Source organism: Halichoerus grypus, chromosome 5 (assembly GCF_964656455.1).
Source record: "Halichoerus grypus chromosome 5, mHalGry1.hap1.1, whole genome shotgun sequence".
Classification (NCBI taxonomy): domain Eukaryota; kingdom Metazoa; phylum Chordata; class Mammalia; order Carnivora; family Phocidae; genus Halichoerus; species Halichoerus grypus.
Window position 1 is genome coordinate 31923521 of NC_135716.1, and position 25684 is coordinate 31949204.

The 25684-nt window shown below is 36.1% G+C and overlaps 1 protein-coding gene across 5 annotated transcripts in view; it reads right to left on the reverse strand.

Annotated features, from left to right (window-relative positions):
* ZFPM2 (zinc finger protein, FOG family member 2) overlaps positions 1 to 25684 on the reverse strand; it is a 449708-nt gene that overhangs the window by 202285 nt on the left and 221739 nt on the right. For 3 of the 5 annotated variants that reach the window (XM_078072095.1, XM_078072094.1, XM_078072093.1), the window contains one exon: positions 22256 to 22374. In XM_078072095.1, coding sequence (XP_077928221.1) covers positions 22256 to 22374 — 119 coding nt within the window. Of the gene's footprint in view, positions 1 to 9527; positions 10170 to 21783; positions 21881 to 22255; positions 22375 to 25684 lie in introns of those variants that run through there. The other 2 variants (XM_078072097.1, XM_078072096.1) reach the window with 2 other exon arrangements.

Consider the following 25684-nt stretch of genomic DNA (forward strand, 5'->3'; position numbering starts at 1 on the left):
TGCATGATAAGGATTGCTACTATTTGCCAACTTGGAATTTTTGTAAAATTCCTTAATTTTCTGTTGTTAATCCATCAAACACAAACACATGAAAACTTATCTTATTCTACAAGAAGAAATGATTGTTGGCGAACCCCAAGGAGATAGAAGGTTGGGAGCAATGGGTTGTCTTTAGTTGACTTAACTCTGTCCAAACCAGGCTACCCTGTGTGCTTGACACCAGAGGAGAGAGTAGGAACCTCCCCACTGGCTTTTTTCTCAGCATATTCAGATCAGGACTTAACAGGAAGAAGGAATTTACTTTATTTTTTTTTTTCTTGTTGTTAGGATAGACATCGTAAATCTGTTGATGATACAGAGGCATAATTCTAAACAATTTAGAAAAAAAGTGAGAAATTATAAAAGAGAATAACTGTATTTCCAAAAGTAACCTTAAAAACATTTAGAGTACCCCGTCATTGTTATTTCCGTTCAGAACATACTCCTAAACAGTACTATAATTTAGAATTTCTCAATATTTAAAAATAATATTTTTCATTTGCAAAATCATTTTTTTCAGATGCCCAAAAAAAAAAAAAATGAAATAGAATTAGGACTCTTTCAAAAAAATGTAACACTAAACAACAACAAAAAAGGGGGGCAGGGATATGATAAAAATATATTTTACTTCAGGAGGAATTTTAGAAATCAAGCAGAAAGAAAATTTGTTTAACCTGCCAACTTCTTAGAAACTTTTTAGGTCTCGCAAAGAACCTTGTCTTACAAGGTTTATGAATACAGAAGTCTGCAAGAGGACTATTCCATGCTGTCTCTACAAAAATGGGTGGAGAATGAGCGATGAATTGCTAGGTTGTGTAGGTTCAGAGTCGTGAGCCCTTAAGTCCACTTCACCGGAACACTCCCCTCTGATTTACTTCAGCGCCTTTTCTCCAAACCAGCACTTCCAGCCCATATGTTTATTCTCCAACCCTCTGGGAAGTCACTTTTCATCAAAAGAAGTGTGCTAATCTTCCACAGTACCACTGCCCTGGGCACCTCCTGCCCCCTTCCCACGGCTCCCATCTGAGTATTCAGGGGGAAAAAGCTTTTAGGACTCACAACAATACAAAAAGGAAAAAAAATCCCTTAACTGTCTTGGCAGATGAAAAGAGCTTAGTCTCAAAATCCAGTTGCATAGACTTTAGTAATCATAAAATGCATGAACCCAAGAAAGACATCCTCTTTTTTATTTCTCAGAAACATACTGTAACCCTGTTGCCTATTTTCACCTGTAAGTATTAAAAGTCTCTTTAAAAAACAAAAAAAAAAGCAATGTATTTCCTTTTTTTCAAAATTTATTGGGCAACGACCATCTCCCAAATATTATAAAGATATAATACTCAGTGTTGTTTTTTCATACATGGGTATATAACCAGATAATATAATCAATAAATAACCAAATCATACATATAACTAAATATATAACCAGAGAGTAAGCAAATCTCATGAAGTAAGAGAAGTTTGGGGAAGGGATAAATATGGCTATTCCATTCCATACTGCATTCATTTCAAAAATTATGAATAAGTTCCAAACAGGGACGATAGTACCCAGTAAAGATTAATAGCAGATTTCTCACTTTACCTTTTCTATCTAAAGTTCCATTCAAAAAAAAAAAAAAAAAGTTCCATTCAGCACAAATTTGAAGGAAACCACCTAGATTTCTGGGTGTGTATGCCTAAAAGAATTCCTTCAGGACAAATCTACCAGATGTTGCTAGCCAGGAAAAGGGGGGACATACACAGCTGTAAAATTTGCTCCTCCCAGACAGATAGCCAGTCATATTAAAAACTGGAATCTGTTGCTGCCAATCATCTCGTTTTGGTATATCCACAGTGTACACTGTTTCTCAACCTTGGCACTATGACATCTTGACCCAGATTATTCTCCCTTGTGGGAAGCTAACCAGTACTTTGCAGGAGATTTAGCAATACCTCTGGCCTCAACCCACTAGACGGTGGTAGCCACTCTCTCTTTCTCCCTCCTCTGACCCCCACCCTCAGGCTGTGACAACCAAAAATGTCCCTGGGCACTAACAAATGTCCCTTAGGGGCAAAACTGTCCCTGGCTGAGAACCACTGAACTAACTGTGTTTTGTTAATGAAGAGTTATGAAGATAGTCTTCCGTTCTTTCCCACTCTTTTTTTCTAATCTATATCAGTTTTAAAACATCATTTATTCTCAGCAAGGTAGGATACCTACCTAAAAGCTAATATATCCAGGTGGGTTGGTCGGTAAAATTATGGTTTCCCCAAGATCTCATACTGTGCTTTCTAGTATAAAGTACTAGAAAGAATCCTTGACAAGATGAAGTTATACAATCTCATCCAACAAATGATCTCACTTGTATGCTAACACTAACTTTACCAGTAAGCAAAAGCAGGCACATTTTCAAATATTGATTCCAACTAATGTCTGATCCTAACAGGCACGATCTTATCAAGGCCCCACTATAATAGAAGGAGTGTCAGAGTTAAACAGAATAGGCTGGGATAAGATCACAATCTACCTCACAATAATGTGATGGTATCAGAATGGGGATAGTATTCTAAGTAATTATCATTAATAGATCCTGGCACAGGAAAGAGCAAGTCTCCCTAGGTCTAAACAAATTTGAGTGAGATAAAACAAGGTTGTTGAGAATCATAGTTTGAGGTACTAGGTGTTCTCAAAGTCATTTTTCAAAGTTTAAAATACTAGATTCTAAGTGAATAGCGGAAGTCTAGAATGATTTTAGTACCACGAACATGTCAGGGGGAGAAATGCCACTTTATTATGGATGCAGGTGCATTTATTTGTTTTTCTGCTGACTACATCCATTCTAGTTATTTCTATGTTTTGATCTAATTAGAGTATTTGTAAACAGGTTAGTTCTAGCTACTAAACGAGGTTAAATGCATTTGCTATTTGCAGTCTATCAGACATCAATCTAATAAATTAATCTCCATCACAAGAAATAGAGAAGGTTTGTTTATATTCCTTAAGTCCTTGGCCCAGATTTAGTATATTCTTCCGACACTTTGTAAGGCGTCTTAATGCAGAAATGGTTCAAAAGTAGCTTTTTCAACTTCTAAATATAAGATCCTTGTACTGCACTGATTCATTCATTCTTCAGCCTCTATGCCCCAGGACACAAAAACTCATGATTAACACTTCATTGTTTACTTCTCAAAGAAGTAAGGAAGTACGTGCAAGCTCAAAAGGAGTCAGGATACTTTTTTTAACTAATATGATGGCATCTAGTAGATGATTTTTACCTTTGGGAAGCTCTCTTGTATAAATCCATTGCTATTTACTGAGATTCTTCTGCTTATTACATTGAGCTAAATAAATATTTGCATGAAAAAATACTAGTGATCATTAGTCCAAATAATTAAGAGAACACAAATGATTTTGCTAGAAACTTACTTTTAAACTCTAAAGAGGTCACTACTCCCTCTTCTTGTATAAAACAAAGATAACAAGTCCTTTTCTTACCACTATGACACAACATTTAAAGTGAAGCAAACAATATAAGGCCATTAATTAGTAAATGTGATCAAAAGATTGTTTCAGTGATTTTTTTCATATATATTGAAAGCATAATTATGATTATTACTAGCACTGTTATTTTTCTTATTCACACTCTGTCTAGACTTTTCTGGGAGGGAAAAAGCCAAACTATATCTTACTTTGTGTTTCTTTTCTCAAATGGGTGATTAATTACAGGTGCTGAAATCTTTTGGATAATCACCCAGGATGAATGCATCGCTTAAATCAGCAGGGCACAGAGAACTCTAAACGCTACTAGTTGTTAACATAGTAAAGCAAAACAGAACATTCTACACTTTGTATCTTGTCTAAAAATAATGCAGTCATTGACCTTAACTTTATCAAACTGGTCCCATCATCAAGGTCAAATACAATAGCAAATAACTTCAATTGGACATGAGCATACCATAAGTATTTATGATACAACTATATCTATACTTGCATTTTTCTACATAAAGTGTGCTCAAAAAAATTAATTTTTTTCAGTAAATAAATTTAATTTTGAAATGGATTAGTGACATTTGGCGAAGACTTAGATACAAAGGATATCTATCCCCTGTTTAGTCTTTTACTCGGAGCCTCCATTTTCCACCTCAACACCATAATACATGATACACATGAGCAAACCCCAAATATGTATCTAAAGAGACCAAAGACATTAGTTGTCATCAGCATATATCCTCATATGATTAGAGATATTCTCTCCTTTACTTTGACCAAAGAAAAGAGGACATATGGGAGATAATTCAGAACATTTTTAGACCCTAACTTCTGGAGAGGGACATCACTGATGGGTAATGAATGGATACTGAGGCTCTCTAGATCCAGAGAACCATTTTACATCTATGTAACTCCAGATGAAGAGAGAGCAAAAGCACAGGTGTGGTGCTAGTTTTCCAGACTTGGAACACTTCGCAGGAGTTAGCCATTGGCTGGGTTCACAGAATGGCAGGAATGTTAAGCAGGCACCACTATATTTGAATCTCGCTTAGCAACAACCACGATGCATCCTGCTAATTCTCTTTCCAGTTTCCATTTTGCAGTCACGGATTAAACAAAGAAAGGAAACTACTATCTGGGGAAAAAAATCATCACTTTGTTGAAAAAATATGGAAATACTGGTTTTTGTTCCTTCACGGGCTAAGGGGATTTATGCGAAGAGAAAGCAAATACCACATAGTGAAACTAGGGGCTGACTCTGTTGCCAACAGGCTCATCACTATTTTTCATCTCTGTAACATATATCCACAATATGCTTTTTCTTCAGCCTGCTAATCAGGGCAGTGGTACCTGATAGTGGATGACTGACTAAAGAAATCAAGATCGGAATTATTCCCTGAGGCACACAGTACCCCAGATCAAAGAGTGCACATGTGGCATCCTGAAAATGCAATCCCACTGCTCTCACCTCTCAACTCCCTGACACAGGAACCAAAGACAAAACAGTGGTACCATCTCTCTTTAAAGAGGGAGCAAAGAATTAGAGGGAGAATTTAGAGATCTGGACTGACTCAATTAAATAAATTCTTCATTTTAAAAAAGCTTAAGGCTAGTTTTTACTTTCTAACCCAATTTTCCATATTCTAATCTCAATGACAAATTAAGAACAGCCATGTTGGATGCTAAATGCTTAAAACCAAGATGATCCCTTTGTACAAGAATGGATAGAATTTCATCCAGAAACATTGCTGTATTAAAAATGCAATGCAGTTTATTGCGAGAATTTGACAGAAATACTGGTGTTAAAACATCTTTTTTTTTTTTTAAATCTGCAGCACCTTTAATTACATTGTCACTTAAAAAAAAACCGATTTCTTTTCTTTAGCTATTTCAGAAGTCATTATATTTCATTGAGTGCATGGTTAATAGAAAATATTCTAAAGAAGGCTCACCTACCATTTCATAAATAAGAGCACACAGAATAATAACAAACTTCATCCTGATTTAGGATCAGATTTTTAATGGCATAAAGAGCATTATAAATATCAATGGAAACTATAAAAATGTAATTAATGCCTGTGGAGTTACGAAGTTACCTCTCTTTTATCAGTTTTCTAGTATATATCAATTGCATTCAATATACAGCATTCCTAAAGCATTATAAAGAAACTCAAGCTCCAACTTAAGCAACTTAAGTGAGCATTCAGTCATTTCACAGTGGAATCTGCTTTATTTCCATATACCCCAATGATAAAAGCACTTCTCTGTAATATTAATATCCACATGAAATGCTGATAGAATCTAATACTTTTACCATGTTAGATTCACTAGTTTAAAAAAATACTTCTATTATTTCACAATTAGTCAACATGGATCATGTGGATTTTGAGCGTAATCATGTCTGCAAAATAGAAACAAATTATTGAAAAACCTTTAAGTGCTATATACATTATGAATATTTTGTATTAGTTGATGGTAAAAAACCATTCAGCTCACATTACAATTCATTTCAGAAGCAACTAGGGTAAAGCAATACAGTAAAATAAGGCAAGTGAAAGTCTGTAGTAATTGATCAACTAAAACGGACTGTACTACTTATTTCTACTGATTTCCCTTCTTTGCAATGTTAAGATAACTGCATATGCATCACGGGGAAGTACAGTCCATTTTAGTTGATCACCCGATGTTTATAGCAGCAATGTCCACAATAGCCAAACTACAGAAAGAGCCAAGATGTCCATCGACAGATGAATGGATAAAGAAGATGTGGTATATACACAATGGAATATTATGCAGCCATCAAAAGGAATGAAATCTTGCCATTTGCAATGACGTGGATGGAACTGGAGGATATTATGCTGGGCGAAATAAGTCAATCAGAGAAAGACATGTATCATATAATCTCACTGATATGAGGAATTCTTAATCTCAGGAAACAAACTGAGGGTTGCTGGAGTGGTGGGGGGTGGGAGGGATGGGGTGGCTGGGCGATAGACATTGGGGAGGGTATGTGCTATGGTGAGCTCTGTGAATTGTGTAAGACTGTTGAATCACAGGGCGCCTGGGTGGCTCAGTCGTTAAGCGTCTGCCTTTGGCTCAGGTCATGATCCCAGGGTCCTGGGATCGAGTCCCACATCGGGCTCCCTGTTCGGCGGGAAGCCTGCTTCTCCCTCTCCCACTCCCCCGCTTGTGTTCCTGCTCTCGCTATCTCTCTCTCTGTCAAATAAATAAATAAAAAATCTTTAAAAAAAAAAAAAAAAAAAAAAAAAAAGACTGTTGAATCACAGACCTGTACCTCTGAAACAAATAATACATTATATTTTTAAAAAAAAAGAAGATATTAGGAAGGGAAAAATGAAGGTGGGGGAAATCGGAGGGGGAGATGAACCATGAGAGACTACGGACTCTGAGAAACAAACTGAGGGTTTTAGAGGGGAGGAGGGTGGGGGGGATGGGTTAGCCCGGTGATGGGTATTAAAGAGGGCACGTTCTGCATGGAGCACTGGGTGTTATACACAAACAATGAATCATGGAGCACTACATCAAAAACTAATGATGTAATGTATGGTGATTAACATAATAAAATTTAAAAAATTTAAAAAAAGATAACTGCATATGCACTAGCAAAAGATAATTAAAGAACTATCAAGAAGATGCTGCTAAAATAGTAGGCTCCCCATTCCTTTGGATGCTGCCAAACCAACTGAATGGAGAGGACTTGCTTCTCTTTTCAAGACTTCAGTGGCTACAGAGGTATACAAATAACAATCCAAAGATTGAGTACCCGTGTGTCCCCTACAGTGTGAGTGGTATGTAAGGTCTGCAGCCAATATTAACAATACCTTACAATAATAATATTACTCCCAAACCACTTTATTTCTTAAGTCCAGAGGTAAACACTAAAAATTAAAGATTCAGTTCTCATTCCAATTAAATTGTTTAAGTCTTTTATCATCACAAAATATTTTTATACTATTACAATGAAGGTTCTAGACAGTTCTCAATAATTCAGACTCATGGAGAATAGAGAATAAAGAGAGATGAAAACTGACAGAAAATCAAATACTATGAGAGAATTTTGAGTTTTACTGCTTGCATATTTTTTTCATTTCTCACATTTTCTTTTTCTTTTCTTCCCAGATTTGCCACTAACCCAACTGGGTCTCACTATAATGCTCCAGTTGGTCAAGAATTATAAACATTTTTTCATCCTGCAGATGTATACACCTAAATGCTCTATACTTGTTCCAAGTTATCTATTACTTAAAATATCCCTATGATAATTTGGCAATTGTGTGTTTTGCCATAAGATAAAATATTGCAATTATGAGCAATAATGAAATCACAGAAATATCATCAGTATTTATAATGTTGCCTAATCTATGACAAGAAAAATATTGAGTAATTTTGTATAACTCATTCGACAACATAGGGGTAGTTTACTTCATGAGATTGTTTTACTTAGGAAAGTTAAGAGTATAAACAAAGTAAAATTAAAATATTAATCTTATTTGTTGGCTTAAAAATCCAACACTTATTGTGTGTGTGAGACCCTGTATATGTGTGTGTGTGTATGTGCCTGGTGCCTATAAATACGGCTTTTTGTACTTTATGTTTGTTCAAAGCAATACATAAAGGCTCTGGATAGAATTCAGTTTATTTAAATAACCATCCAAGAAGTAATTCTGTTTGAGAAGAATGCAGATTTTTGTGTCCCTGCTTCTTAGCAGAGTTCCTGCCGTATAGTACATGCAATATTGAGTAAAGTTTTCTTTCAAGATTTCTAGCACAATGTATCTGAGAAATAGATGTTAGTCATTCAAATCCTTGTAAACAACAGCAGGGAAAGACCATGAAAATAGTTATGAAATAATACTCTACCACCCTCTCATTTGTTGGTAAGAAAGATTTAAAAACATACACACACAAGCACACACATAACTTGGAAGGCACACAGTTTGGTTAGTTAGTGTGACAAATTAAAATGGGTCCATCTCCTCTCTTTTATCCAGTCCCTTATGTAACCAGTGGCCAGAAGTTTAGAATACAGCCCTTCTAGCAAGTCTATCTAATGATTAAATTCAAATAAAAATAAATCGCCACATAAAAAAATCTGATTGCTCATCAAAATGCAAAGTATGAGTATTATTATCCAAATAGATCTCTCCTTCCAGAGCTTTTTTAGGAAGAAAAAGTTGTGCTTTGAAATGACACTGGTAAATATGTCACTTTCCTTCTACTTTATCTTTACATGCAGACATTCTTTTAAACAAAAGTTAAGAGTCTGAGTTAAACTCACCAAAACAAGGAGATTAAAGTTGAAGTGGGAGTCTCCCCCTATCAGCCAGACCTCAGCTGAGGGGGCACACTTCACCTCTAGGCAACTAAGTTCTGAACTGAGCACTGCACTCTCCATGGTATGTGAGGTCACTGCCTATCATTCAGCCCTCTGACAACCACTTTGTTTTTGACTCTCTATGCCTGTATGCTTATTTATCACATGCCAGAATAAGAATGGAGTGAATGAAAGAATAAACCAGTGGAATCTATAAGCTAAAGAAACTTAAAGATAATAGCCTGTTTACAGGATGCCAACTTTCCAGGCCCCATTCACTAACTGCTCTCCATTTTTTTTTTATTATTGTGGTATACTATAAAATATTGGTTCTATTTTGCTGGAGCTTCAGCTGTCTTTTAGTTGTTTTTCTTCACGGGTCAGAATGATTTTATTTTACCTGTCCTGGGAACTGTAGATCAGTTTCTAAAGCTCACTAGAATTCTCTTAGCTATACGATTTTTTTGGGGGGCGGGGGGACATTTAATGTGGATTTTTTTTTTAAAATCCACAGCAAAAATAGCACATTTATCCCCTTTACAAAAATCCCAATAAATAACAAAGGTACATTAGGCTCCAAAACAGCTTAACTGAACCATATGTGGATCCAAAGGCCTGCCAAAATGGAATCAGCATTATAAAAGATAGTTTCATATTTCATCTAGCCATAAAATAGGAACTTACAGTATATAAAATGCATTGGCCACTCGCACAGAGCTCGTGATGACAATGGCATGGAAACTCATGTCAGCAGATTAAAAGTGACCTCCATACATACTCTGGGAGGTTTCTTGAGGTTTTTTTTCTTTCTTTCTTTTTTTTAATGTTTTTGTCTTTTTGACCTGGATTGACTAATCAGATTATGGAGCAAGCAACTTAAAACAGCATCTTGAACCTCAGCCCCTCTGACAGTCAGAATTTCACCATCACAGTATTTCCTTAGAAAATCTTCAAGAAGCAGCAGAAGGTCTGGCACTGAACCCTTAGGATCCCATTAAGGGCCTCTGCTGTATTCCACAGCTCGTCTAGTCCAAAACGGCATACTCTACTCCCACAGATGCTCTCCAAAGCCATTTGGAATCCTCTTTTCCTTATCAGGCTGATACAGACCTGCATCATCCTCGGAGCCTTCTGACAGGGGCTACAACAATTGGGGGAGGGGGGCGATACAACTGTTCATTGTTTCCTTTCACAAAACCCTGCCACAGGGCACAGATTAACACCAAAAAATAGATGGCTGCAACCAAAGAGAAACATTTTTCAGAGTGCCTGCACCTGATTAATGAAGCAATGGAGCCGACCACTGTTGGATGCCCATCATGCACTCCCCCCACGCACCCCCCCCACCCCCCCACATCTCCTCCTGGAGTATCAGTGAAATGGGGAACACTTCCGCCAGTGTCTGCTTCCTTTGAAGAGCTGTCATGCTCAGAAAGTTTTGAAGGAAGGCAACGATTATAAAACTGCCTGTGTTCCTTGCTGACAATATTCAGATAAAGGAATCGAACTTTTTCACTACCACCGAACTTCCTTAATGAAGGAGAATATTATCTTTTTTTTTTTTTTCTGTAGCTACTTCATTCAACCTGTACTTGGGACGTGACCCTTATCTCAGATGCGCATGCAGACCTCGCCGGGCACCTCGCGTAGACTCATACGCTACACAGGCGTGAGTAGCCGTGACCCTAAGATGTAAGGTGGTAACGCCATATCCAAGATTAGTATCCGAACCCAAGGGACTCCAGCGGCTCCAGTCCACGGGAGAATGCTCACACATAGGGTAATGAGAAACAAATGGTGTTTGTTTGACTTCGTAATAAAATCTAAAACTCAAGGCATGTGAAATGCCTTTGCTCTTCCGAACTCTGTCCCCATTTCTTCATATTTCATGGCGTGTCACTGCCGGTGTTCGGAACGCCTTATTCACTCCATTCTATACTGAACTCTAAAATGCCATAAATAATGGAAGAATTGAGTTAACATTTTTAAAATACAAACCTATCTCAATCAGACAGGGTGAATCAGACAGGGTAAATTACTTTTCCAATTGTCTGAAATCCCCAATCATACACCTGAGAGATGCCTTCTGAACAATAACTCCTTACCAAAAGAAAACACAAAGAAACCAGGATAATTCAAAAAGCAGTTTGACCACTTAACCTTTCTATCTCTTCCTCAAAATATATAGGTTTTTGTTCTGCTTCTCTGGTGGTTGTACTTAGACTATGAGTTTTCAGAAGGCTCATGCTAGCTAATCAGAAGTATGTGTGTCTGTGTGTGTATAAATACATGTGTGCACACGTGAATGGAGATGTATATGTACAATGACAGCCAAAGTGCTTTTCAAATATGTTCAGAGAGGGGACAGAAGAGAAAAGGCTAGATGCACTGCTTGGTGGGGGCGGGTGTTTAAAGGAATGGGTAATCTATTTTCTATTCATGGGCATAATAAAAAGTAATCTAGGTCTATGTAACAATCTGTATATTTTTTCAAAGTGACTAAATGCATATAATTTTATATAATTTTACAACAACTCTGTGATGTTGAGCTGGTATAATAACATCCATTTTATAAATGAGGAAACTGAGAGCATTTGTGATTACCCAAGATAGCACATCCACTTTGGGTAATAACAGTTGGGAGTAGAATCAGGCTACTCTGACCACATCATGGGCTCTTTTCCATACTTTCTCCCCCATTTCTGATCTTTACAATGTGTTAGTGTATGTTTCTCAAAATTACTAAAAGAGAAAAGGAACACTCAGCAATCAACCTGCTTCTGGTTCCTAATTCCCACCAGATTTTGTGTAACTCACATTTCATATATTTTAATTCATCTTTCTCTAGCCTCACAATTTCTAAATAAATTAATCAAGAAGATACTAACCACCTTCCATGTGGAAAACCTTATTTAGCTTCAAAAGTAAGAATAAAATAGATCTCATTTTCACAACTGTCTTTTACTCATCAGTTAATCTTTGATTTTGGTGATGATGCTTTATAATGTATGATTTAATTTTTTCTATTCATATTAACTTGACTTTGTGATTTCTCCCATTGCTCTTATTATTTGAAAGTCTTTCTTTTTCCAGAGGTTGGGTAACTATTTATGCAAGTTACCTTTAGAGGTAAACAGACTCTGAGATGGCTCCAATGAGCCAGCCTTTAGTTTCAACCCCTTGTGCAGTTCTCTTCCCTTCACCGTGGGCCAGACTAGTGACTGAATTCTAGTAAACAGAATTCCACTAAAGTAATGGAATCCTACTTCCAAGATTAGGCTACAAAAAGATTGTGGCTTCTATCTTAGGCTCCTTTTCTTGCTCTCTCATTCACTTGCTCAAAGAGAAGCCAGCTGTCATGATGTGAATTGCTCTATGGAGAGGCCCACAAGGCAAAGGACTGAGTCAATAGCCATGCTAGTGAGCTTGCAAGCGATCTTCCTATAGTTGAGAGTTAGATGATACCACAGCCCTGACTGTCATAGTGATTGCAGCCTTGGGAGAGACATTATACCAGAGACATCTAGATAAGCTGTGCTCACATTTCTGACTTTCAGAAACTAAGAATAGAGAGTATGAGAAAAACCACAAAGCTTACACATAACTCTGTGCTTGACTCTGAGCACCTGACCTTTATAACAGAAAGAGATATAACACATATAAAATGGCATAAAAAACATACAAATTATTAGACTCAGGAAGCCAAGGTTTTATCAAACTATGCCAAAGGATTTCATGAGAAAATGATGTAAGATCAAGTGAAAAATAATTATTTTAAATTCTATACTTAACAAAGAATAGACATGTTAATTCCAAAAGAGAGTTTCTCAAATAATTTCAGAAGTTTCCAAGAGCACTGAAGAAATATTACTTTATTTGTCTCTTATTAGAAATACATGCAAAAAATCTTGCCTGTGGACCATCATACAATATCAACAGAGAGCCTTGTAAGAGTGGCTTAGACAAGGTCATACTCACAGACTTTCCTAAACCCAGAAAACCTCATATGATACTAAAGATTGTCAATGCCAACTGAGAGGTACTGTTAAATTATATTTGATTAATGGTGTCCTGGGAACACCTATTCATAGTTTAAAAAGAGTCTAATATTTTATAACATATTTCAAGAGTTATCCCTAAGTCTTATTGATTTTTAAGACCAAACAGAAGAAATACATAATAGCCCATTCTTTCACAGTTATCATTTCAGTTACTGAATGTATTAATTATCATGCCTAGCTGGGATCACTGTTAAATCCTCATAACATTGGAACAATATTATAACCATGTAAATAATGGCTAAGTGCACAATGCCAATCCAATTGTTTTAAAAAGACTTGTGGAATGCCAACTCTTCAAAAAAAATCAAAGAGAAAGACTTTAAAAGTCATGCCAGATAAATCAGCAGAGAACAGAAAATTTTGATCGACTTTTCAAACTGCTCCTCACAGTGCTTTCTCATCTTGACTTCTCCTCCAGCCAAAATGTTTTCCAAGCTTTATATTCTATAACTTGTGTTATGAAAACAATAGAGTTATATTTTACAAAACACTCCCTCATCACTCAAGAATTTGATAGACTCCCTTTGGGGAGCAGAGACTCTATCTCCATCCCCTAAGGGACCATGAAGTGTGAAAAAGACCTACAAACAGGAACAACTCCACAAACAGTGTCTGGAGCTATAAACCAATAGCCAGACTTTGTCTTCAATGCCTATACTCTGTGAGAAAGGTAGTGCTACTCATTAGTTTCTTCAAATTCATACGCATATTCTTAGTAGACCAAGATGTCATTATGATGATATGAATAGCTACTCCTTCCAGACACTGACTAAATTAGCAGCATAACATGGAATCATTTTAATAATTCCTCGAAAAGATCATGTTCAATAAAAGTTCTCCTTAAGTTCTGGAGAAAGGGAACAATGAATAATCTTACATGAAGAAAAAGATACTTTTTGTTTATTTAAATTTGGCTTAAGTATAGGTAAGTAGGTTTAACCATGTATCATAATTCAAAGGCAAAAATGTGTTTAAATTTCAGGCATAGGTGAGTAAGGTAAAAATAAACTGTCTACATATAACAAGGAATGACAAGGAATTGTCTTTGTATTCCTACCTTTCAAATGCAAGTCCAAATATAGAGAACCTGGAAAGACTTCACTGTCAGAAGAAACAATAAATCAAAGAGAGACTGAGATTCACAGAGAGACTAGCTACACACAAAAGGTGTGTCTTGGAGGCAGGTACAAATTATCAGGAAAGGCACAATTTATATTTTCATTCCAACATTATTTTCCCATATTACAATATAATTCTATCCACTGCCAACATCATCGTTATGCCTGCGTTGTAATACAATCAGTTCCTTCAGATCCATATGCAACTGACTTGTCTGGTTTGCCTCTACAGATCTGAATAGTGAAATAATTCTTTGGTGTTTGGTTTCTTCCTTTCTGACTCACATTCTATAGGATGCCTCTACCAACGTAGGATTCCATACCAACCTCTCTCCTCTCCCACAAACAAACAAATAACAAATAAACAAGAAACCTACTCTAATTCTAAAAACCAGACCGAAGTGTCATTTTCCAAGGCTCTGCTGCATTAAATGTCTTGTCTCATGTCCTCTTTGAGCAGCTTCCACTCAGTTTCCATTAATTCTCCACAAAGCAGATAGAGTATAAGAGAAGCCAGGATCTTGGCCTCCCTGAGGGACAAATCTACAACCTCCGTCAATAATGAATTTCACCAACGCTTCCCAGGAGGGAGAGGGTACAATTAAAAAGGTTATAAGTCCTTGCACTACTAGAACCTAAGGGCATCCGTGAATGAAACTGGCTTAAGCCCAATTAGAGGAATCAGTACATTTGTCTTCTCTTGGAACAACCCTGCTCTTACGGTTCCCATCAATTCAGTATAAATCTGACTGATCTTATCCAAGAAGTTAATAGAAAATTGCTCACAGTGGGCGACTGCCACCTCAGTTTCCAAGCAGAGACAGATGGAATTTCCCAGATGGTTTGTCACAGAGAGAGAGATGCTGGATGAGACTTCACAGAAAGCATGGTAGAGCAGAACACCTTCTTGGCCTTCACCCATGTCATACTGAGGGATCTAAAACTGATTCTACTGTAAACAAATCATAATTGCCTCAAAAGGTTCAACACCGCATCCTCCCTAACCGCTTCAGGGTTTACAAAACTTACACTGAAATTAGTCAATATTTATCAAGAAACGATCATGGACATATCTCCTTATTGGGTAAAAACTGAAGAAATATAGTTATCCTGCCTTACTGAGTCTTACACTCAACTGAGATTAAGACTAAACATAAATATATAAACAAAAAAACAGACACAAGATGGTATTAACTATATTAATGGTATTGCTAAGTTGGGCAGATCAAGTAAGATCCCTGAGAAAACAAAAGAAATGGATACGAAGACTTGGGGATATGTAAGGATCTTGAATAAAGAGATGCGCATCATTCACTGATACTAGAGAGAAGTGAAAGGAAAGAACTGATTTACTAATTCTTTAAAGGTTATTTATTGGGCCTGTGCTCTAAGCCAGACATTGCTCTAGATAGAAAGGATGCAAAGATAAAAGACACATAGTCTACAGGGGAGACAGACAAGTAAACAGGCACAATTATGTGATAAATGTTCTTATCCTGGTAGACCCACAGCATCATGGAAATATTAAGAAGCCTGTATCTACTCCAGACTTTAAGAAAGATCTACTTGAGCTGAGTCTTTAAGTAAGAACTGGAGTCAGTGTGATGATAAAGAGGGGCAGTAGGGGGGAACATAAAGCTTCCTAGGATGATGAAGCAGCATGGCCAAATGCACAGAGATGCAAGAAGAATGTATATTCAGAGCACTACAGGTAGTTGATGCTGACTGAAATTCCACACTGAGAGATGAGAAGGGGTCAGAGCTGAGGAGGGGAGTCTCACGAAGGCCCTCCTTGGCTTTGCCAAGGAGGCTGGGTTCTCTTGTGACCTTTAGGATGATTTTAAAACTTTTGTTTTTAGGACATATTGTGATTTGGGTAAAAGGAAAAGGAACAAGAAGGAAGGCAGAAAGAACAAGAGGAGAATATTGTGATACTCAGGGAAGAAAAGATAGAGGTTTCAACTAAAGCAGCGGTAGGAACAGAAAGAAGAGAGCAGACATGAAGAAAGCAGGAGTTATTGTCCTTGGTTTCTGGAAGTGAAAATGAGAATCCTGGAAGATGAAGAGAAAAGCAAGGGTAGTAGCTACAGGCAATGGAGACGGGGGCGGGGAGTGTGCACGCACGTGTGTGATATGGGTATAAATGGACATTTGAGATGTGAGAGAAGGAGAGATAGAAATGGAGACAAAACCCAGAATAACTTACAGGATGAACTTCTTGTAGAGGTAGGAAAAGAGATGCAGACAGAGACTTAGGATTAAAGGTGACTAAAAGTTGCAAGTCAGGGAGAAGAACAGAGAAGCAATCTGTGGCAATCGTACTAAACTCTCCTTGTGACTATTTCGTTGGAGCAAGTCAGTGGGAAGGGCTTACAAAACAGTTGAAATGTGCTATTAGAGAAAGGGTAAAAAGCCAAGGTTAGAGATTTTTTAATTTAAAAGTCATTTGTAAATTAGTAGCTGAAGCTTTAGAAGTGGATAAGCTCCCTGAGGCACTGGGAACAGAGGGAGAAGAGAAGAAAGGCCAGAGTGTTTTGGGAAACAGGCACAGTTAAATTCAAAAGAGCCAAGACCCAGAGAGATATGAGAAGTAGGAAAGTATGGTAGTCCTGAGCCTAGATTAGAATGAATATTAAAAAGAAAGAGATCTTTCCCAATGTCAACATCAATGAAAAGAAATGTAAGACCCGACAAAAAAAATCATGCCTCAGCAAAATTATAAATTATATCATTGAGATGGTGACATGGGGGGATATGGGTGGGGGTCCATCAGACTGCTCATGGTAAGGAAAGTCCATTAGATCAGATTATTATTTTAAACAGCATTTACTGAATATCTATTACGTGCCAGGGGCAGAGGTCTAAAACTGAATAGAAATTTTTAAAAGAAATCTATGTTCTCTAGAATCTCAACAATAATTTGGATTACTTTCAAATTTACTTCATTATATTTTAGAGGTTGTTTTGTAAGTTTCTCCAGAACTTACCATGAGACTGATTTAAGTTCAAGTAGTTCATTGGGGAGGTGTTGTCACAAAATTTCAGTAGAGGAATGGAGAAGTAAAGGGAAGAGAAGGCAGGTCATAAAGAAGGCATTATAAAGCCAACTGAAGCTCAGTTGCACTGGCAAACTCTTAAGAGATGGGTAGAACACTTCTTAGAACAGTAGGGGTATTTATCCACCAACTTCTGTCCCTCATTGGTTGAGATTAGTTCAGGAAATATTAGTTCTCCAGCACCTCCAATGTGCCTGGCTTGTGGCACGTTTGCTCCTGAGGCTGGGGAAAAAGTCCTCTACTAGAAAGATGTTTACAGATGTTTCCACTAAGCAGCCTTTGACTACACAGATGAATGCTAGCGACACATGGGTAGGGGTGTATTTGCAACAGGGTGTGTACGCCACGAAATTGGAAGACTTTGGCAACGAATGGGATCAGAGATTGGTACTGGAAGAGTTAGACCTGGAAGGGGAGAGAAGGAGACATCTAATAATTCTGATATTTTCCTAGGATATGGAACAGGAACCTCTGATTCTTTCCTCAATGACATTTTTATGAGGGTAACCATCTTAAAAAGTTTAAGGTGCAAGTTAATGCCTGCATTATTTCATTATTAAGTCAGTGAAATGTTGTCTATAGCACCCTTTATATGTGTATTTCCCATTTGGAGAATTCAGTGTCACAAATGCCTTATCCTGATCGACCAGCATCAGTGAAATAAGACTTCTCCATCAGATTTCATTTGTTGAATTTAACAGGTGGTGATGAGTTTACTATTATGTAGTAAGTCACGTGGGACTTGATTTATGTTCTATTTAATTAAGTATGCATGTTGTGTAGTCCCAGCAGTTGGCTGTATTACACTAGTTAGCCACGGACAGCTGACATATTCAAAGCAAGAGAGGGCAAATGTCACTTAAATCCCAGACATCCAATCTTCCAAACAGTCACTGTTGCTTGCCACTTATTGGGCACTAGTCATGTGCTAACATGGCAGAGATTTAGCACAGAACAAAGACCTTTGTCCTTAGGAGAAAATGGGAAAACTTCAAAGGCATGATATAGAAGTATAGAAATGCTAAAACATCTCCAAGACAAATATTGATCACGATTTAAAGTGATTTTTAAATTGTCTTCCTTGTCAGCAGTCCTTTGATATTTTCCATGAATACAATTGCAAGGCTTTTAAAAACATGAGGTTTGTGTCACCATGATAGCATTCAATGTAAAGTTATTCCTTGGTGCAGAGGTGGGATGTTGGAGAGAAGGCTAGGCTCACTCACTGGCTATCAGTCCATTCAGGGGTGTACAATTATACCTGAAAAACACTGAAACTTACAATGGATCATAGAGCTTTGGAGCCTGTGATCCTTAATTTTATGTGTCAACTTGGAGGGTATTTTGGATGAGACTCACATTTGAATCAGTGAACTCTGGGTGAAGCAGATTTCCCTCTGTAATATGGGTGGGTCTCATCTAACCAGCTGAAGGCTTGAAAAGAACAAAAACACTGGCCTCTCCAAGCAACAAACTTCATCTGCACCATTGGTTCTGCTGGGTCTCTGCCTACCAGTCTTTGGACTAGAAGTGCACTGTTGTCTTTCCTGGGTCTCCAGCCTGGTAGTGCACATGGAAGATTTTTAACTGGCCAGTTTCCATAATTACATAAGCCAATGCCTTATAATAAATCTCTTTCCCTCTCTCCTTCTATCTCTCCCTCTGACCCATATCTGCTCCAATGACTGTATTAACTACATGTTGTTTTAATGATTCAATAATGGCAGCAACAGGAGGTATCGAACAAGATAATGGGGTGTCGGCAAAAGATTATTTATTTCTATGTTTGGTGTGTTATATAATTTCAAAATAACTTCTTGTCAAATCACTTTGTTTTGGTGTTTCTATATAGCCTATATTCTCAAAATGTTCTATATACATCCAAACGCCTGGTCTGCAAAGGCTTCCTGCAGAAGGTGGCATATTGCTAATGCACTTCAAGATGGGAACTTGAAAGATATAAAAAGGATTTGACATCTGGCATGGTGACTCAATTAATTACTGTGTTGGATTAATTAGTGTGCTGAATCTCCTGAGCCAACACCATGAGTCTGAGCAGAGATACATTACATTGGTTGGCGAATAAGCACTTTAGGAGTGTGCTAATTCCAAATTTTGATTCAAGGTTGGGTAAGGAAGGGTTAGGAGGCTATATATTTTATGATAAGGAAAATATATCTTCAGGATATAAAATACATGTTAAAGTCCTGTCCAAATTATAGAGGTAATGAAATTGCAGGAGCCTTTGAATTAACTCATAACTGCACAAACAGTCCAGGAAGTACCATAACAAATATTTTGCCTAAAGTAAGAAAAAAAGAGCACACTTCTAATCATTGCACATTTTCTCCAGAGGTTTTTATAAATTTAGAATTTAAGTGAAAAAATCCTAAACAATTTTATCATGTTCAAATCACATTACAGATGCTCTTGAGAAGACAGTGTGGCATAATCTTTAAAAATGCAGAATCTGGAATCAAAAGGCTGAGCCTTTATTTGCTTATCTATAAAACACAATTTTAAATAGACCCAAATTCTCAGGTTTGTTTTGAGGATTAGATGAACGAATCCATCTTGAATTCTTTATACAGTGGATAAGAAAGAATGAGTATGCAGTATATGCTAGCCGCCTGTTCCACAGTTGTTCAACAGTATTTAATGACATAAAGTCAAAAGTAATTTCTGGAAAAGAATGTTATTACAACAGGAAAATATTTTGAAATGTATTTTGGCAAAGCAATTATACCTTTAAAAAGAGAAAAATACTACAGTATAAAGGAATCACATGAATCAAATATTTAAACCCTAAGGCAAAAGAAGAAACCTAGAGTATTATTTTCTTTTAAAAATCTATTACCCACTACTGGTTTTTGATACCTTGAAGAGTATTCATAGTCTTCCAATAATATCAAAAATTCTGAAAACTTCATATCTATAAACTGAATCCTTTAAAAAAAATATTAAATATGGCATAAAATAGCCTTAGATTAGTACAGGAGTATTTTTTAAAAATATCTGTCTAAAAAATGGGAAATTATTTCGTGGAAAGACTCACCTTTCGCAAATAGGTTTATTTTGCACATGTCACAATTTAGCATGTGCTAAAAATGTGTAGATGTACCACCCTACATATATACACACATATATAGATAGATAATTATATAAAGATCAAAAATTGAATTTTCATATAGATTTTATCTTGATAAGGTAAAAGGGAAAACATTTCTTTTATTTCAGTGGTAGTACACTTTTGAAGAAATATCAGAGAAATAACTAAAGCTTATGTTGGTGACTGATATGCAGTGATAAATAAGTATCTGATTGCCTAAAACATTTTTTAAGTAAAGCTAGAGAACCAATAGAAACCTCCAGATAAAATGGGTTTAGAATAGCATTTAACTCAAACTTTGGTGTGTAGACAATCTTCCTGTTGCCTTTGCTTGAGAAATCTGTGTGGTAAATATTGTTCTCTCACAGGAGTCAATAGAATAGTCTACTTAATACAACTCCACCAACCAAGGACTGCAGTGTTTGTGGGGCCACATCTCAAAGACTTTTTGAAATAAGGTGCACTGGACCACTAAGAATTCAATCGCCCTGATCATTAAATATTTAGCTTGGCCTACCAACTTGTTTGGTTCTTAAATACATGTGAAATCTCCCACTTCATCCTCTTATGGACAAATGTGTGGATTTGGGAAGTAAAAATTACACCCTAGAATCTCCCATGTTGTTTAGAAGTTTGGTGACACAAATATTTCCTATTTATTCCAATCATTACTTTTAGGTGAACCAATAACCTCTGTCTCATCCACATGCACTGAATAAGCAGAGATCCACACATACCAGTTTCTTTCATGTAATAAACTTGAGGAAGAATTTCTTTCATGTAACAAATTGAAGAAGGAATGCAATGTTGCTGAGTTCAGTACATTTGTCAAGACCCTTCTGGGAGTTTTTATGTCCCTATAGTGTAGACTGAGTCGTTTAGCAGCCATGAGATCTTCCCATATAAGTGGCATTTAGAGAGAAAGACTTTCATTTCATATATATAATTTGTGAATCTCCTAAATAATATAAAACATTTTTCTCCTCAAGTTTTATCACTTGTATTATCACTTAAATAGGAGAGGTCCTAAAGTCCTAATCCCTGGAACTTGAGAATGTTACCTTACACGGCAAAAGGGAATTAAGGAAGCAGATGGAATTAAAATCGCTAATCAGCTGACCTTAAAATAGGACCGTTAGCCTAGATTACCCAGGTGGGCCCACTATAATCACAGGTGTTCTTAAATGTGAGGGAGGGATACAGAAGACTCAGAGTCAGAATGTGGCTATGACGAAGACTCAATCAGCCATTGCTGGCTTTGAAGATGGCAGGGAGCTGTGAGCCAAGAGATGTGGGCAGCCCCAAGAAGATGGAAAAGTGAAGAAACACCTCTAGAGACTCCACAGAGGAACTCAGCCCTGCAGATAGTGAATTTTAGCCTGGTGAGATTCACTTCAGACTTCAGACCTGCAGAAATGCAAGATGATACACTGTGTTGTTTTAAAGGCATAGAGTGTATGGTAGGTAATTTGCTACAGCAGCAAGAGAGAAAACTAAAATATCCAATTAAGAAATGAAGTTTAAAGGTATCCACACATCCTATCTTTCCACTACTTTTTAAAACATCGAGTTCATCAATTAACCATATAAGCTTACCTAGAGGAAGATTTTACAGAGATTTTCCAAGGAAGTTAACAAAAATTATGATGCTAATTATCCATCTTGGCTCTTAAAGGTGCAAATAATATTACCAAGGAATAACAAGGTTGTTTATTTCTTGTTCTTCATGTAAACCTGTAATGTATGACAATTAATTTGTGTCATCTTAAAAATAAAAGCATTTGTATATATTATTAAGTGTGAGTAGTAGTAGTCTGGCTAAGCAGATAAAGCAACAACCTTATAAATTACCTTACTAAACAACCACTTAGTATGATTAACCTGTTTCCTTCTAAATTCTGCGTGTATTACTGTCAGAGACAAACCACTTGGAAAATATCCAAGTTTTGTGGTCCATGAAAAAGAAAAAACAAACTGTTATTTTTAGTGATTTCACTGGGAAGCAAGCAGAGATAATTTCTGAGCTATGACAAAATACTGAGTCAACCATCTCAGAACATCCACATACCAAGGAATTATTATTCAGGTCCATCTTCCCAGCAAATGGCCCCCAGGTTGTTCCCACAGGAAGTTGCTGCCGACTCTGGATTTTCCGTTCTCCGTCTTTCTGAAATACCTCCAGCTCCCCTGCAGACAATGAAAACAAGAGGTGTTTGGAGTACTTTCACGTGTGCCTTACCCACAGCCACCTCTTTTTCTGTGTTGGCTTTACACACGCAATATTCTCGGGATTCATATTAAGAGAATTAATTATGCTTGTCTGAAAAACAACTGATCTTGTTTTCCTGAGAAGAAAATAAAACTTGTCCTTAGAATTGTATTTGGAATTTAGTCCAATTTCTTTCTTGCACCTTTTCACACACATCATCTACAGAAGTCAATTCTATTTAGTAAGTCCTGAAGAACCCGAAATAATAACACCTTAAAAAACACTGCTCTAATGGAAAAACAGGTAGGCAAAAAACATGAGGACAATGGCTCAGAGTTAAAATTTTATATTTGATCACCAATGTAATTAAAAATTATAATTAAAGATATGTACCTTATGCAATTACTTTATTATAGTTACTCAAGACTCATGGTGAACAACATCTGGTGAGTTTTTGAAAGCACTTGGTAATTTTCTGAAATTACTACTAGTTTCAAGGGATAAAGTATCTACATGTATAAAAAGTAGAGGTGCATGTTTTCCCAAATGAAAAAATGTTTAATCAAATTCATTACATTTTTATATTTGGTACTTGAGGTAGATTCTATGTTACCAGAAGAGTTTGGACAAAAAACACTTATGAAACAGCCAGTTTTGGATGGTCTTCGTCCTTTCATTGCCTCCAATTTATTACATTAGGATCATTAAAGGGAAATAGGAAGTAAAGACAGTATACACACTGCCATAAAGTAGGAATTCATCAAATGCTCCCTTAAGAAATTTATTTAAGAAATAAATGAATTAATAAAAAAAAATGAAGGTTTCAAAGCTTCAAAGAATAACCATCAGTCTAAAAACTGTTTGGGATAAACAAACCAACAAAATCTCGACCAGGAATTGGAGTCTTTCTCTTTAAATAATTAAATCTATGAAATTTATGTCCTGACAGTATCACCATACCACATTATCATAGCAAAAGATTTATATTTCAAAATATTAATCTTAATAATATAATTTATGTTTTTTATTGGTATTTCTTCTCACCCTGCTCAAGAGTAGACATGAAAATGGGAAGGAATGGATTAATAAGTATAAATAGAAACCATATACAACAGATAGCTGAGAAAAGTTCTAAATAACACAGAATGTATTCAGTAGTTACATTTTCTAAGAGTAATACATAAGTCATGGTAGGTAATCTATTATAAAGTTTTTGTCTTACTCTGGCCTTAATTTCTTTTCAAGTCTATAACTTTAAATATGTACATTTAATTTTGATGTTTTTAAAAGCAATACCATCAACCTGAGTTCAGTTAGATCTTTCCTTTATTTCTTCACATTTGTGTCTCCTCCATTTAACACCAGTTAAAATACCAGACATTACTTTTCACGTTTTTATTATTGCTTATCCTGAAAACCAAAATCAAAGTATGTAAACCACAGTCAGCTAAAATATTGTGTCATGGTTCCATTATGTCAATTATGAAAATATAAATTTATCTGTATTGGGACAATGAAGATACAATGGAAATAACAATCCCAGGCTCACAGTAAACAATGTCAATTCAAGGATGACACCTCCATTCTCCCTTTTTGTTGTACTCCCTTTCTCTCCCACTTGTCAAATACACTAAAAATGGAAGAACTCATTAAACTCATTAAGATAGACACACACATCCCCCTCCTTTTCTTTTCATTCTGATGTATCAGTAGCTAAAGATGATCAGTAATTAGGAAAATGGACCCAAAAAAGATTCTATAAGTCTGAGCTTTCGAAATGTAGCTTTATAAATAGAATACTTGCAACAAATAATATATTAATGCTTAAGTATCAAATCCCAAGTCCAGGGAATATGGAATAATAATAATTTGTTCTCTGTAGGTGGAATAACAAACCCATTTCTGAGATTTTCCCCTGAAAATGTTTTTCATCCTTATACAATCTTTTTGATTAATGCATTGGGATCAGAGCCTTATTCACAAAATTCTCCAAGACAGAGAATAGCTAACAATCTACTATGATGTCAACAAGGATTCAGTGGAAAATGTCCCTCAATGTATATATTCATATGTGATAACGTACTTATTTAAATCTTTTAAGATATTTTTTTCTATTTGAAAAGAAACTTTAATTTCTGATAGTTCTTTGAATTTTTCAACCATACATACTTAAATTTTAAGCAATTTCTTTACAATTTACCATTTAAGGATAAAATACATTTCAATCCCTCTGCTAAATACTAGTTAAGAATGTTCTTTTCTATGTAAAAATGATGCCCAAATAATTTGCTTGTTTTTATACACTAAAAAAAAGTCATGTCACATTTAAGTGATACCAGAGAAATCAGAGGATCTTTGAAAACCTTTTAAAAAAGCAATTCGTCCTCTCTTTCTGCCACTGACATTTTTCATTTGAAAAAGGTTCATACTCAGGCAAACAGTGACTTCTTATCTATACCTGTGGATTTACAAGTAGCTCTTTCTTTTAATGGATTAAGAACTACAAACTTAGGGCAGATCATAAAGTGATACCTAAATATCACCAAAGTTCTTGAGGTGTCTTTGACTATGCATTAAAATTTTAAGCAAACCAAAACTACTTTTATGAGCTCTTAAGCATGACCATAACAGAAGGTCCAATAACGTTTCAAGCTAACAAGACAATCTTTTGAACTTTATTAGGCAAACAGGCAAATCCCAGTCTCCTTTCTTGCTTATAAGGAAGTTATTCTGAGGTTTGGGGAAATCCATTCTGTTGCTAAAGTATTAAAATAAACATATTCATTTATTCACAACAGGGTTAAAGAAATCCACAAGCACAATGCAAATAATTAGCATTTACACACTACCAGGCTGCACAGGTTAATGATAGAGAAATAAGACATTGTATAAATGGAAGTTATATTTGATTTAACTTAGATGTTGCTTAACAACATAATATTTAAATTTTTTCAAAGATTAATAAGTGTCATGAAATAGAGGAAACATTATTGCACTAAAAACAAGATTAACTGTTAATCAACTCTATCCAATAACCAGCTAAATGGCCTTGAATAGAAAAATTATCTTTTCTGAGTCTTTGCTTTGTCCTTGGTAAAGAGGGTTTTGCACTCACTTGCTACTTGGTAAGGTGCCCATGACACCATGATTTTCTTTTCCCAGATATATCATGAGAGGTAAAAAGAACACTGGGGTTGTAGGTCAAAGACCCAGGTCCAACAGTTTATCATAAAAATGGATGTTTAACTTGAAAAGATCAGATATTCCAAAATCAGAAAGCAAAGCTCC